The 13761-nt window shown below is 29.9% G+C and overlaps 1 protein-coding gene across 1 annotated transcript in view; it reads left to right on the top strand.

Moving 5' to 3' along the window:
• Window positions 1–13761, top strand: part of LOC100161575 — a 54894-nt gene that overhangs the window by 35813 nt on the left and 5320 nt on the right. Inside the window, exons 5-6 of the mRNA XM_001950206.5 lie at window positions 2689–3493; window positions 13098–13323. Of these exons, the coding sequence (XP_001950241.2) occupies window positions 2689–3493; window positions 13098–13323 (1031 nt within the window). The remainder of the gene's footprint in view (window positions 1–2688; window positions 3494–13097; window positions 13324–13761) is intronic.

The raw sequence follows: 13761 nt of genomic DNA, 5'->3' as shown, positions 1-13761 counted from the left end.
GCCGCTTAAAATGCGAGTGTGAAGTCCGATTAAATGTTAAATTTTTTTTTCTAAGTGGTTCTAAATTTTTAACGTTGTTTTATTGAATATCGTTATGAAAGATTCACAATCTGAGCTCGTATAAAAAAATCAGATGTTGTCTATGCATACTTTAACGTAGTACGGTCGCATCTCGAGTGTGTGGCTTATATATAGTTACGTGTATTGTTTTTTTTAAGGCAAAGCCATTTTTAACTAAACATCAAACCAGAACCGTATATTATACCAGATCCCTTTTAATCCTTTTAATCCATTGTGTAGGTACTTGACGTAAAATTGGATGTGTGTGATCTGTAGGAATAACTGAAATTAAATCAAGTGTTGAATTAATTATTTTTAAGGATACAACTTATGAAATTAGCTGTGCTTTACCAAAGTTATGCGTTGACTTTCTCCGCAAAACTCCGAGTTGCAGATTATTTGTTAGTATTTTTTAATCTCAATTAATTTTATATTATCCTTATCCTTTCCACCCTCTTGTTTGTTTGCAAAATTATGCCTAGTTTTTTAACCAGAAGCATAAAAACTTTTAAAAACATTTTGGTGTATAAAATATCGAATACCAACATTGTACAAAGAACAATATATATAAGCCCCAGGCCAAATTCCTAAATATTTCATTGCAGTATAATATGGCCAATGCCCGCGGCTTATCGAATAATTTATTCTACCATAAAATATAGGATATGTTTCGAATACTTTTTAAAAATTAAATTAAAATTGTTTTAGATATGGTAAAGCTTGTTTTGTATATCCATTATTATCGGTTCCATAATAAACTTATCTATACCGATTATACCGATTCCCTACAACTTACAGCAGTTTACTTGACAGTATTTTACTATATACTTATTTAGGTAAATATAGGTAGTAAATTAATCAAAAATGTTTGCATGTCTCACTTTAAATTTAGACGACGAAAACAACTAAGGGTCGTTTTTACAATGTCTGGTTACACTTAAACGGACATTGTAAGAACGGTCCTAAGTAAAATAATCTAAAAACAAAAACATGACCGCAGTGACAATATTGGGGAAAATGGATGACATAATGAGTATAATGTAGGTTAAATTGAAATGATAGATGGATATTGGTAAATACCTAGGTCCTAGGTATATCTATTATATTATACACGATTATTTCAGTCGTGTTAAACACCATTTTTTGTTACTTGCTCGTGTACTTGACGTCTATTCGTCAATCGTTCTGCTTACGAAGTGTATAGGGGGTTTTTTATTCGTAAAATGTAAATAACGATTACGTTTTACACGGCAAGTTACTCGTGGTTTCTTGTTGGTTATTGTTAAAATCGGCAAGAATCAAAGAAATTAAAAATAATCGTAGTCAAGTCAAAATATTTTGGAGCCTCGGCAATTACTAGTAGGTACTCGTGTACCTACCGTGAGCCTCATAGGAAAAGCAGATCGTGTTGTAACAAAACAAATTGGATCTTGTTTGTGACGGCGGGGGGGCTCGCATTATGTATATGTAGGTAGTAGGTACTATCATAATTCATAATGTTGTTTAAATATGTGATCGAACCGTTTATTATTTATTCAATAATCGTCAATTTACCCCCGAAAACTTGAGGGAAAGCGGTTAATAACGAATAAAAAATACTAAACATCAGATATTCGTACAAGTATACTCTTTATATGGGTACTTTACACGGTAAGTATCTACGAATAACGAATATTGTCCATATACCTATACGAGTCATTACTCATGGGGACCTGGCCGAATGCTGCCTACTCGGGGGAGAAAACTGAAAAGGCATGTTGTTGTGTTTACCGATGGTGGTAAACATATGTATACTCAATTATTTAATGATTAATTTTGGGACAATGTGCCGCGTATGTACCTATACGTCACAATAATGATTTATTACCTATATGAGTACCTATGTGACGAAAAAATAAAAACCAAATTCAATATTTATTGTAGAGCAGGTCTATATTAATATTTACAGTTAAATTTGATTTGAGTATATCTGAAACGGTAATCAATCTGTTTCAACTGCAAAAGATATCGCAAGATGCTGGAAAATTAATCGTAACGATCCGTCATTGATAGGCATAATATGTATTGCACTACCTCGGTATCATCTATACTCCACCATGCAGTCATCCGCGTTGCAACGAAACGCGGGATTTCAGTAGAGTCGCTTAACTATATATATTTTAATAGTCTAACTAGGAGACCTATATCATACGTTTTTACAATGTGTATTGTAAAAATTATAAAAAAGGAATTAGGAATACGTGAAAATACGAAATATAAAATAAAATTTTACTCATTTTATTCGGAATCTTTTAAGACTCGTATAACTATTGACAAGTATAGTACCTATACCTATATTTAAGTGGATTTGAACGATCGATACACATATAGTCTATATCTAACGTGCAGTGTATAGCGTCTGGGTAAATTTTACAGTTTAAATCTGCGGAGCATATTTTCGAGATAATATTATATCAAATATCACTTTTGATAAAATATTACTGTCTAAAGAAAAAGTTATGGTGTTGTATTACTTAGCGTGATGGAATCTTGCTTTATATGTTGACAAAAAATTTTCCAATATGTTCATACGCAATATAAATCCATGTCATCATAACTTATCCATTTCTGTGTTATTCGTGTTCGCAGGTTTGGGCTTCGGCATGATCTATCTGCCTGCCATCGTGAGCGTGACGTGCTATTTCGATAAGTACAGGTCACTGGCCACCGGTATCGCTGTTTGCGGTTCCGGGCTCGGCACGTTCATCTTCGCGCCTTTGGTCGATTTCCTGGTGAAAGGGTACGGCTGGAAGGTCACCGTGGCCGTCATATCGGGCCTGGTGTTCATGTGTACGCTGTTCGGCGGGCTGTTTCGGCCGTTGAACGCAGCCACATCCGCAGCCGACGAAGATGGTGACGAGGACGGCGAAATACCGGCGCTGATGAACGGGGCCGCGACCACCACAGTCGTTCTGAACATCATCGAACCGCCGGCGGCCGAGAGCCAGCCGCTGAAGAATGGTGGTGGCAGCGTGGACGCGGCCACCCGGTCATACGACCACATACCCAACTCGGACGACGACGATGAGTGGCGTGGCGCCGGCCACGATCAGACAGAGATGTCGCACGACGCGCTGCTGCTGTCGGACGGCAGACGGACCAGCAAAGGTTCGGCCACGGCCGCAGCCGCGCCAAATGCAGTGGCTGACTCCACGGCTGCGTCGTTCGGCAACGATCTGGACAGACAGTCGCGGTTCACGCTCAGCCAGCCTGAGCTGATCGCCGCGTCCGGTGGCCGGAACAGCTGTCGACTCAACACTCGGCAGCGGAATGAGATGTGCTACGCCAGCCAGAACCTTAAGCCGTCTGCGAATGGCGGCAGCGGCGGTATCATGTACCAGAAGGATATATTCTACAGCGGAAGTCTGGTCAACGTAAACCTGAACCGCAGGAGGTTAGTATAATATTATGCTTATGCTATAGTGTTGGCTATATCAGCGCGGGTTCGATCCATCCGCATACTAACTTCAATCGATTTGTATCTTATTAAAAAATTAATGTACCTACATACACATGTGGTTTACCATAACACTATGTTTTTACACTAAAATCAGTAGTTCAAAATACTGCGTTTGATAAAAAAGTATTCGTTTATATTTTGTTTGTAAAAATGTATAGTGCCATATTATATATATTTGAAACTATAATATTATCAAACGTGGTTTTTAAAATTGTTGTAGCCTGATGACAATGATTCACACTGTATGCAGTGATGTTATAACAGGGAACGGTCATCCGTGAATAACGAGGATATAACAATTTTATAATTTAAGGAACTAAAAAAAAATTTTAATTTAAAAACATGTCTATAAATTGCGTTCAACTTTTGTGACGTTAAAATGTAGTATCGCGAATCGGTATCGTTGGCCGGGCAGTTTTTTAGTGTTTACGTCGCGTGGAACATAACCTATAAAAATATTATCTAATAAATAATTAAAAAAAATGTCTAATGAAATATTTTCTATGTAGACAATGGTATATATTATTATGTGTTCTAGATCTCTTAAGAGGACGTTACTTATGCATTTGTTGTCTTCATCTTACACACGTACAACATGGCAAATGTTTGTTCACTTTCATTAGTGTGCTATCAGTCTTGATGTTAGAGTGAATGGACCTATTATAAATTTTTTAAGTACCTACCTAAGAACATTATATTTGCTAAAGTGTCGGTGATTTCTTCGATATTTTAATTTTTAATTTGTAATATTACTAATATTTCACATACCCATATCTTGCATGGAAATTAAAAAATACCGAAAAAATTACAAACGCTTAACCATATATAATGTTTTTTCCTAAAAGTTTGATAAGAGGTGAACACACTCTTAATATCAAAACTATTGAAACTAGTGAACGGAAATTTGCTATGTCATACGTTTGTAAGACGGGAAACAAAATACGCATGGTAGCTTTCTTTAAATCAATAAAATATATCCATAGGAGCAAGTTCCTCTTTAGCACAAAATTTAAAGTTGTGCCACTGCATATATACTCGGTAGGTAGTGCGGACGAAGACTAAATCGTACTAATATTTTGTACTGACCTAGTAAGATTATATGTATTTAAGGATAGTAATAGTTATTAATCAATATTGTTTAAGCTATAAATGGTGCGTGGGCAGTGTGCACTGATGTGTTTTAATGCGATACGGATTTGGGTTTGAATTCTCGGATTTATATGATTACTATTCAAACATATAGATAGTCCAATGTTGACCACACAGATAAATTACTTATGCACAGTAAATATTGCAAATAGTATAATATACAATCTATATAACATATTATACTATGCGTGTTGCGTAGATAGAAACGATCGTTTATTGTAGTGAAGGGCATAACATAATATGAGTGAGGAAGATGTATAAAAATAATTAAAGTAGTGTAAATCGTTAGCTAAGTATTAAATATAGGTATATACCTATATTTATTAATGCATATAGATATTATACGTCAAATATTTTTAGAAAAAATCGATGTTATATTAAGTCGGTACCTATCAATTAAATTAAACTACACAAATTACAAAATTCAGTATTGATAATTTAGTGCTAATTAATATTTATACGTTTTGTTTTGAGCGGAGCTATTGATTTTAAAATGTTTTATGGAAATTTCCTGTACGTTTCTTAATAATTATAGGAATAACAAACATAAAACAACAGGAGAACGTAAATATTTATAAAATGGTTTTCCACCCCATACATTTTGTTTTTGTGTTCTAATTCTCAAAAAAAGTACCTAACTATACATACTTGAAATTTTTACCAAACATTTATATATCAGTATTTTATGGCTTAATTTTCAAAATATTTTTAAGTAGCTCAGATTTTTAAGTTGTCAATTTAAGCTGTAAAATACTCTATACCTTTAGATTGTTTAGAAAATGTATGGTGTCATTGATTTATATTTGTCTCATATTGTAATACATAAAAACAAAAATAGGCTTCAAATATCAAATGTTTATTAAAACAAGTATAAAAGTACAGTTATTATAGACTACAGTTAACTTTAAGTTACATAATAGAAAGTTTTTATTTTATCTTTTATTAATTAATAATATTTAACAATTTTAAAAAAAAAAACAGGTTCTTGTAAACATTACGTTTTGGATAGGTTAGGTTTTTATTAACTTAACCTCGCATAATTTAAAAACTAGAAATATAATCATTATTCGTTTCCCTTTTCACGAATAATATGTTATTTAAATTCTAGTGTAAACTTATAATAAAATCTTATAAATCCATTTATTTGGTTTTTATGGTTAAAAATATACATAAAAAAAAAATAATCTTGACAGAAAAATGTAAAAATATTTTTTATACATGTTTGCCTATACAAAAGAAAACACTGACTGACTGATATATCAATGTATAGCCAAAACCGCCGGGTCTAGAAATTTGTAATGTTTCACAAAGATTCCTTATATTATAATTAGGTAAGTCTAGAACCAAGAAATGATGTTCTGAATTTTAATGACTAAAGAATTTAAAAGTGGTGTCAAAGTTAATATTTTTTTTTCACGGGATGGCTCTATATTCAATCATTTAAACGGGTCTTTTTTTTTTAATTTATAGAGCACATTACGGAGCAAGTCTTAAGCATAGTTTTATAGAGTCAACTCCGCTCCTAAAAAATTGATCTATGTAATTAGAAATACATCCGTAGCGTATATATCAGGTTTGTATCTGGATCCAACGACTTGACCATGTTAAAAATGTATGTTGCTTACATCTGTTAATTTTTCTGAGCAGAGGTAAACCAATACTCTTGACATTTTTATACTTCACCTGAAATACAAAAAGCGCTGTATACAATTTTCCACAGACAGAGTTTTCATCTCGGTCGGATCTATCCTTAAAACAATTGGTATACTGACATGACTTGCTCGGGAACGTATGAAGTACACTGAAATTGAAATACACCGAGCCGGCAAGCCCCATATATTATATATTTTGTTCATTTTTTTCCCAGGTGAAGTCGGGAATACTGCTAGTGCAGTATAATATTATATCACCCTTACATAAATAACTACTTATAAACGCACAGTCTCAGCAATAATTATTTTTCGTGTATACCTATAATGTTTTATAAATTATAATTGTATTCCAATTTAATACATTTATTACAGTGACCTACTCAATGACGATTTACGCTCAAAACGCACTATACTACTGAGTGAGTTAGTCTGTTTTTTTAACTTGATGCTTATAGGCACTTACAAAATTTGTCGTAGATTACAGATACAATTTTAGCTTCCCGTAGTATTATACCTGTATATATTTTCCTATGAATACTGGTTACTTTTGGTATTTTTTCAACAATTATAATAATATTATAACTTAATGATTATATTTTTTTATACGGTGTAAAGCAACGAATTATTTTGTACATGGCAGTTACTAGGAAAAGTTTATTTTACCACAGTATAGAAATCTTTTTTCCAATTCTCGATTAAACAAATGTCACTTTTTGGAATTTCTATGAAAATTAAATATTTATCGGTCTTTCTTATTATTTGATAAAAAATATTGTGCGTCATGAATCATGATTACAGTTAAAGTCTAATTAAAGTACTTGTATAATTATTAAGAGAAACTAATGCACATAAATACGTTAACATAACAATAAATGATATGATTTAATTTTTTTTTCTTTTGTTCCTCTTGTATTAATACAATTTTGAACTTAATACTATCGAATAAAAACTTTTAACCTAACAATTAGTTTTTATTAATTTAAAAATTATCGTTGCATTTGGCTGACTTAATTTTTTTGGAAACTTCTGTGCTGAAAATAGTTCAGTTAACAGAATTTACAATATGTACTGTCGCGTTCAACTGACGGCGTATATAAAATCCATAATGTTTCTAATATAGTTTAACGATACAACAATTTTCTTGTGTAATTGTACGAGAAATGTAAATATGATGTCACATTGCGTTTGTCCCCGTCAATAACTATTTTTACAATGATGTGTTTTTTTTGTCTTTGATCAACATTTGGGGTAGTAAAAATTCTCTGATTTTTGACATCAGCATCTTTTCTGATAGAAAAGTGAATCTTATTGGTACATTTGAAATGTATTATTAAATATACAGTTTTAGAATGCGTCGAAAAAAAGTGGAATAAAAAAATAGTAACTTTTACGCAAAACCAATTTTTGAAAAATGTGTGTAACTCAAAAACTAATAACCGTGGACATTTGAAATTTTCACCAAAATATTTATATTAGCATTTTTCACATATGGTAACATTTTTGAAATATTTTGACTCATTTTGAGATGTTTATAGTCTTGATGAATTTTTAAATACGTGTCGATGATTGAACAACAAAAGAGATTACTGAAACGTAACATTAATTTTTTTATGAGCGTTTGAATTTAACATTTTTACGATATTTTATATTCAGGGTTAATTAACGAATTTCAATTAATCGATTTTAATGTTGATTCAAAAACAAATAACCGTAAGACACATGCTATTTTTACAAAATATTTATATATGCATTTTTCATAGCACTTTGATAAAATGTTCAAAGTATTTTGATATTTTTTGCGATAATTATAGCCATCAGGAAGTCTTATAATTTTGAAAATTATTTTTCAGTTAGAAATTTATAAAAGTTTTTTCTTTTCATAGCTAACTTTAGAAATTCTAATAGAAAATGCCTAACAAGTTTTGCTACATTTATAAAAAAAAAAATCAGCGGAAATTTGCTCTATGTAAATGAGATAATTTTGATTTTTGAAGGATTAAATTTGATTTTTTATACAAGTATGCTAGGACGTCACACGTCTTCTCTCAGAATCGTTTTTCATATCCAATCATGATTTATCATTGAACTCAAAAATAACACATCCATTACTGTACATCCGAGCTGTGCCCACTTGTACATCTTTTTAAAATTATTATAGTGCTCTAATAAAAGATGTCTCATAATTGATTATAATTTTAAGTACTTTCTCGGTAAACCTTGTGCACACTTAAAAATAATAGTTGTGTAGGAGGTGGCTGACTTATATAATTACAGCCTAAGGTTAATTTAGTCCCTATTTATGTGTACAGACTGTACAGTATATCTATATTGAAATAGTATGAACCCGAAAAGTGTTTTTAACTTTGACCCAACCAGTTTTACAGATATTTCTATAAAAAAAAACATCACTACGTTAATTCTTGTAAAAATAAGGGTTTGTAGGTTTATTTGTATGTGGACACAACGAGATACGACGAAGCACTCTGCATAGTACATATTACATATATTTTCGTAGCGTATTAAGTTAGGATAGGTAGGTAATGATTTGTACACTGTGCGATGTGATCAACAATCACAAGTGTTGTCTCGTATAGTATCCGAATTGACCTTTATAATATTTATATTGTATATGTGTGTGTTATTGTAAGCAGGCTAAAACCACCCTTTATAGTGTGTACCTATATGCGTGAGGGCTTTCGTCCATTTTTTTCAAGTATGAAGATGGTTTAATATTTTTTTTAAAAACTAATGCACGTCCTAGTATGGCACGCCCCGTCAACAAAATCGATCTAAACCCGGACAAAATGGTGGGATTTTTAGATTTTCACAACTCGTTGCGCCGTGTAAAGCACTTTAAAGCTACTTCCGTGTCGGTAACAAAATTTCCGATGATGAACAAAATCGTAACATTGCCGGTTAACATCAAATCAAATAATATACGTGGTGTAGAAAAACACAATTTTTTACGTTGTGTAAAAAATACAATTACTCTTTTTTTTAGCTATTTATAGATTTATAGTCAGTTGACATTATCGATTATTTTTTATTCATTTTTTTCTATAAATATCGATAAAAAATTTTCGAACTGACAAAAGACTTGAAAACTGAATATAACGATTCTCGTATGTTGCTTTATAGCTATTCAAAAATATTTAGGCACGATTTTTTCTAAGTTCAAATTTGTCTGAAATTCGTTATTTAAACGAAGATAAATAACGATTTTCGTTATTACGTTGTAATTCAAAAATATTGTTCTCAAGAATTTGATAAGATTTCTTATATTATTGTATTTTATGTACACATTGATATTTTAAAATAGTTAGATTATTTTTACGCTATTGCTTATTATTTATAGTTGATACCATATTTCTAATAGTAAAATAATTTACTACCTATAATAATTAATAACAATATATTTATATAATAATAGGCTGTCGGACTGTCTCCGCTTAGAATCGTTTTTCATATGTAATTATTTATCATTGAACTCTATAAGCTTATAAGAGTGACCTACTCAATGATATGAGGTACACTTGCTTCCCACTTTACAGAACAGCGGTTATATACTTTCCCCTTGTTTATTATTATGTAATATATGAATTTCGTGCTTTAAATACTAAACAAAATAGTACTTACCTATAAATATTACTGTCTGTATCATAGGCACAATAATATTCGCGTAAATTTCTAATCTTGTTTTCATACTATATTTCCCCGTATGTGATGTATAAGATACTTTTACAAAATGCGTAGGTCACATATTATTCGTTAGATCTGTATTTGTCATGATATCTTTGCGGACACGTTTTTCTTGTCTCTCAAAATAACAAAAACAAGGTATTTTTATCGGTAATTCAACACCGCGTATATTCTACTCATAATTTGAAAACAATTGCTAATTACTCTATAATATTGTAGGTACCTATATAATAATATAAAGGTACTGCTGAATGTTCGACCGTTTAAATTCTTCGTTGTCGTATTATCAGGTTCTAATTTCATACTGCCATAAATGTCTATGAAATACAAACACATTGTTTATTGAAAACAAAAAATTGTAGATAGGTACACTAAAATAATTAAACATTATTTTCGTGCTCTATCATGAAAGATAAATCTTTTAAGAATGGATTTTTTTTATCTGATTTCTATATCTAGTTCTAGCGTACAATGTAAATACATTCTACCACATACAATTGTGTACACAAATAATGAAATTGTTTCTGATACTATGTAATAGGTTTCACATTTATTTTCTAGTGTTTATGTTCTCTATAGTTCTCTAATTCTATAGAATAATAAATATACTTACTTACTGAAGTCTGAGATTCATAAAAACACAGTGATTTTCGAAAAAATGTTCAGTAAACTTATAAAGTTATGACTATAACCAAATACGTAATTGTAATCTTACTAGAAATACGTAAAAGGTATTTTTGAATTTGGATTTTTTTAAATAATTTTTTTCTGGTAGTTTTTGTATAATATTTTACTTTTTTGTAAAATATAAAACATTAAAAAAAAAAGTATAGAGAATTTATCAATAAATTACGTGTTTTTGTGTAACATTGTTACTATTACATTACATGTTTAATTATTTTTATGGCCAAATAATTATTATTATTAAATAGGTTTTTCATCTATGAGAATATATTTTATAAGTCCTCTCTCATAAAATAATCTTAAATACTTCTAATAAAACAAAACTTTTTTGCTTGCATCGATCTATTTTCAGATTTTTTGCTACCTATTCGATTTGCTCGCCTTGAGCTTCTTCTGGTCGTGAAATTAACAATATTATGTAATAGAAATGCATATAGAAAAAGAAAAACTGAATATGTAGATAGTTACATTACCTATACTATCTAAATTTCATCAATTTTAATATGATCTATAAAATGTTTTATTAGATGCATTATTATAATCTCAGTCAAGTATATAATTCTATATTTGTAGAACTTTTGATTATTCCAAACAAGGTCTTATATAATATATAATTTTCAATCTAATTTATACATGCATTTCATCGTGAAAACATGAATTAAATTTATTGGCATGTTTAAAAATTTCTCAGTGACCCCATGTAACTTTGACTCTGTGTGCTGTGGACAAATGTTTGCCAGAAAATCTAAAATCTAATTTTATTAAAATAACAAATAAATACACTGAACATCAATATTTATTGAATTATTAATATTCTTATTTTAATTTGCATTTAAAAATATACAATTCGTCTGAAATGTAAAGTGCAACAAATACAATTATTGAACCATAATAATATTATTTTTAACCAGCTGTATAGCTGCAAAGGTGGCATTAACTTGTTAAAAAGTTAAAGTTAACTTAACTAGTTAGATTTTTTTGTTTTTAAATTATTAAGTTAAATTTTGTATTGTCTTAACTTAACTTTTTTAAGTTAATTATCATTATTGTGCAGTTAAGTTAATTAAATTTTTTTTTTATCATGTGTGGAACCAAGAGACAAAACTTATTCATTCAATTTTGGTAATTTATTTTTCTAATAATATAATATCATCTATTCATAATAATCAAATTATATTATAATCTATATTCTATAGGTACTACAGTAAAGAGTAATAATTAGTATACTATCCATTGTATGGACTAGCTATTTTCACGAATTCTATTATTTAATGATATCTACTCGGTATGGGATAATCCGATTTTTGTTCTATCTAACTCTCCAATTCCTAAAAACAGGTTTAAAACTAAATATCATAGTCTTAAAATGGAAATCATTATATCAATAACATATACTGATTTCTGGTAAATACGACAATAATTCCAACGGATAAAACAAAAAGTCATCCAAGATATTTATAAATTATAATTTATATTGCCGTATTCGTTATAAATACAAGCAAACGTATGAGATTAGAAAATAACATTATCGAAATAAATATGGAAACAATTTTCGGTAGATATTATACTATTATTTTTATTCATTGATTTTATTTTAATAATAGACTATTATAATGGTACTAAATATAATAAGTCTAACTAGGATAGAAGACTTACAGTAAAATGTATACTACTACTAATAATTAATATCTTCTCTAGACTCTAACAAGTTTAGTATAATTTAAAGTTTATAAGTAAACCTATAATTAATAAGTTTCTGCTAACAATGAAATATAATAATAATTTTAAGTTTTATGTTTGCACAGTGCTAAGCGTCTTGGTAAATGTCCGTACATATCAAAATACTAGGGCAATTGATGAATTATGAATATTATGACTTAAAAAAAAATAAAGTTTTTTTTAACTGAGTTAAGTTAATTTTATTTTCCATCTTAACTTTTAACTTAACTAGTTAAATTTTATTTTTTTGTTAACTTTTAACTTAACTGAAGGTAATTTAATCGAATTAACTTAACTTTCCACAGTTAATTATTTTCATTAACTTGCCCACCAGCTGTATAGCTTAAACAAGCGTCAGTTAGGTTAGTACTTAGTAGTATATTTTATTATTCAATCAGAATTAAAGATCAATGTTGTATGACTGCAGATTTGCAAAATCTGGTAATTATGTGTCTGTAGGATGGGTTGTAGTGTGTCAGTGTATGAAGTTGTGAGATAGATACCTAAACAGGGGAAAAACGATTATTCAATTTTCATATACCTACACACGTAAATGGCACCTATGTTTTTTTCAATATTGATATACCTAACGATTAGAACACCTAAGCAAACCTAACACCTTGATGTATCCTCAGGACCATATCGCAGTCGACCAATGCTGGTGCTTATGCCACCGAAATGACCAACACAAATATAGAAAGCGACCAATTTTCGGACGGTATCTGTTGTTCCGCCGACGCCAAGAGCACAATAAAGACATTGTTGGATTTCTCTCTGCTTAAAGACCCCGTATTCATACTGTATACAATATCCAACTTCTTGACGAGCATTGGCTTCAACATACCGTACTTGTACCTAGTGGTGAGTATGTATATAGACTACTAAAATACCGGTACTTGTTGGTGAATTTATTATATACACATTATCGTGTTTATTTAGCAGGTACGAATTTCTATGCATATTTATGCAACGATTTTAGTCGTCACGGTTTAAACATTCAATTTTTGGAATATTTGAAAAACTTAATATTGATTATCTTAAAATAATAAATAATTAACAAAAATATTTTATGTGATTTACATTTATTTAATAACTATAACTGAATAATAAGTCCGTATGCTATTGATTTGTATTTTGTATATATTTAATAAATAGTATAATACCTTAGAATTAAAATTGCAATTAAATTGAAAAAAATTTATTTTTTTATTGACATTTGTCAATCTAATTAATAACATTATTTAATTTATAACATTTTATTAGTTCGATATGTGACACGAAACTGTTAAGTGTTGAGTT

Source organism: Acyrthosiphon pisum, chromosome X, assembly GCF_005508785.2.
Source record: "Acyrthosiphon pisum isolate AL4f chromosome X, pea_aphid_22Mar2018_4r6ur, whole genome shotgun sequence".
NCBI classification, from domain to species: Eukaryota; Metazoa; Arthropoda; class Insecta; order Hemiptera; family Aphididae; genus Acyrthosiphon; species Acyrthosiphon pisum.
Note: the sequence above shows the minus strand (reverse complement) of the source record. Positions and strands in the feature narration are given on the sequence as shown.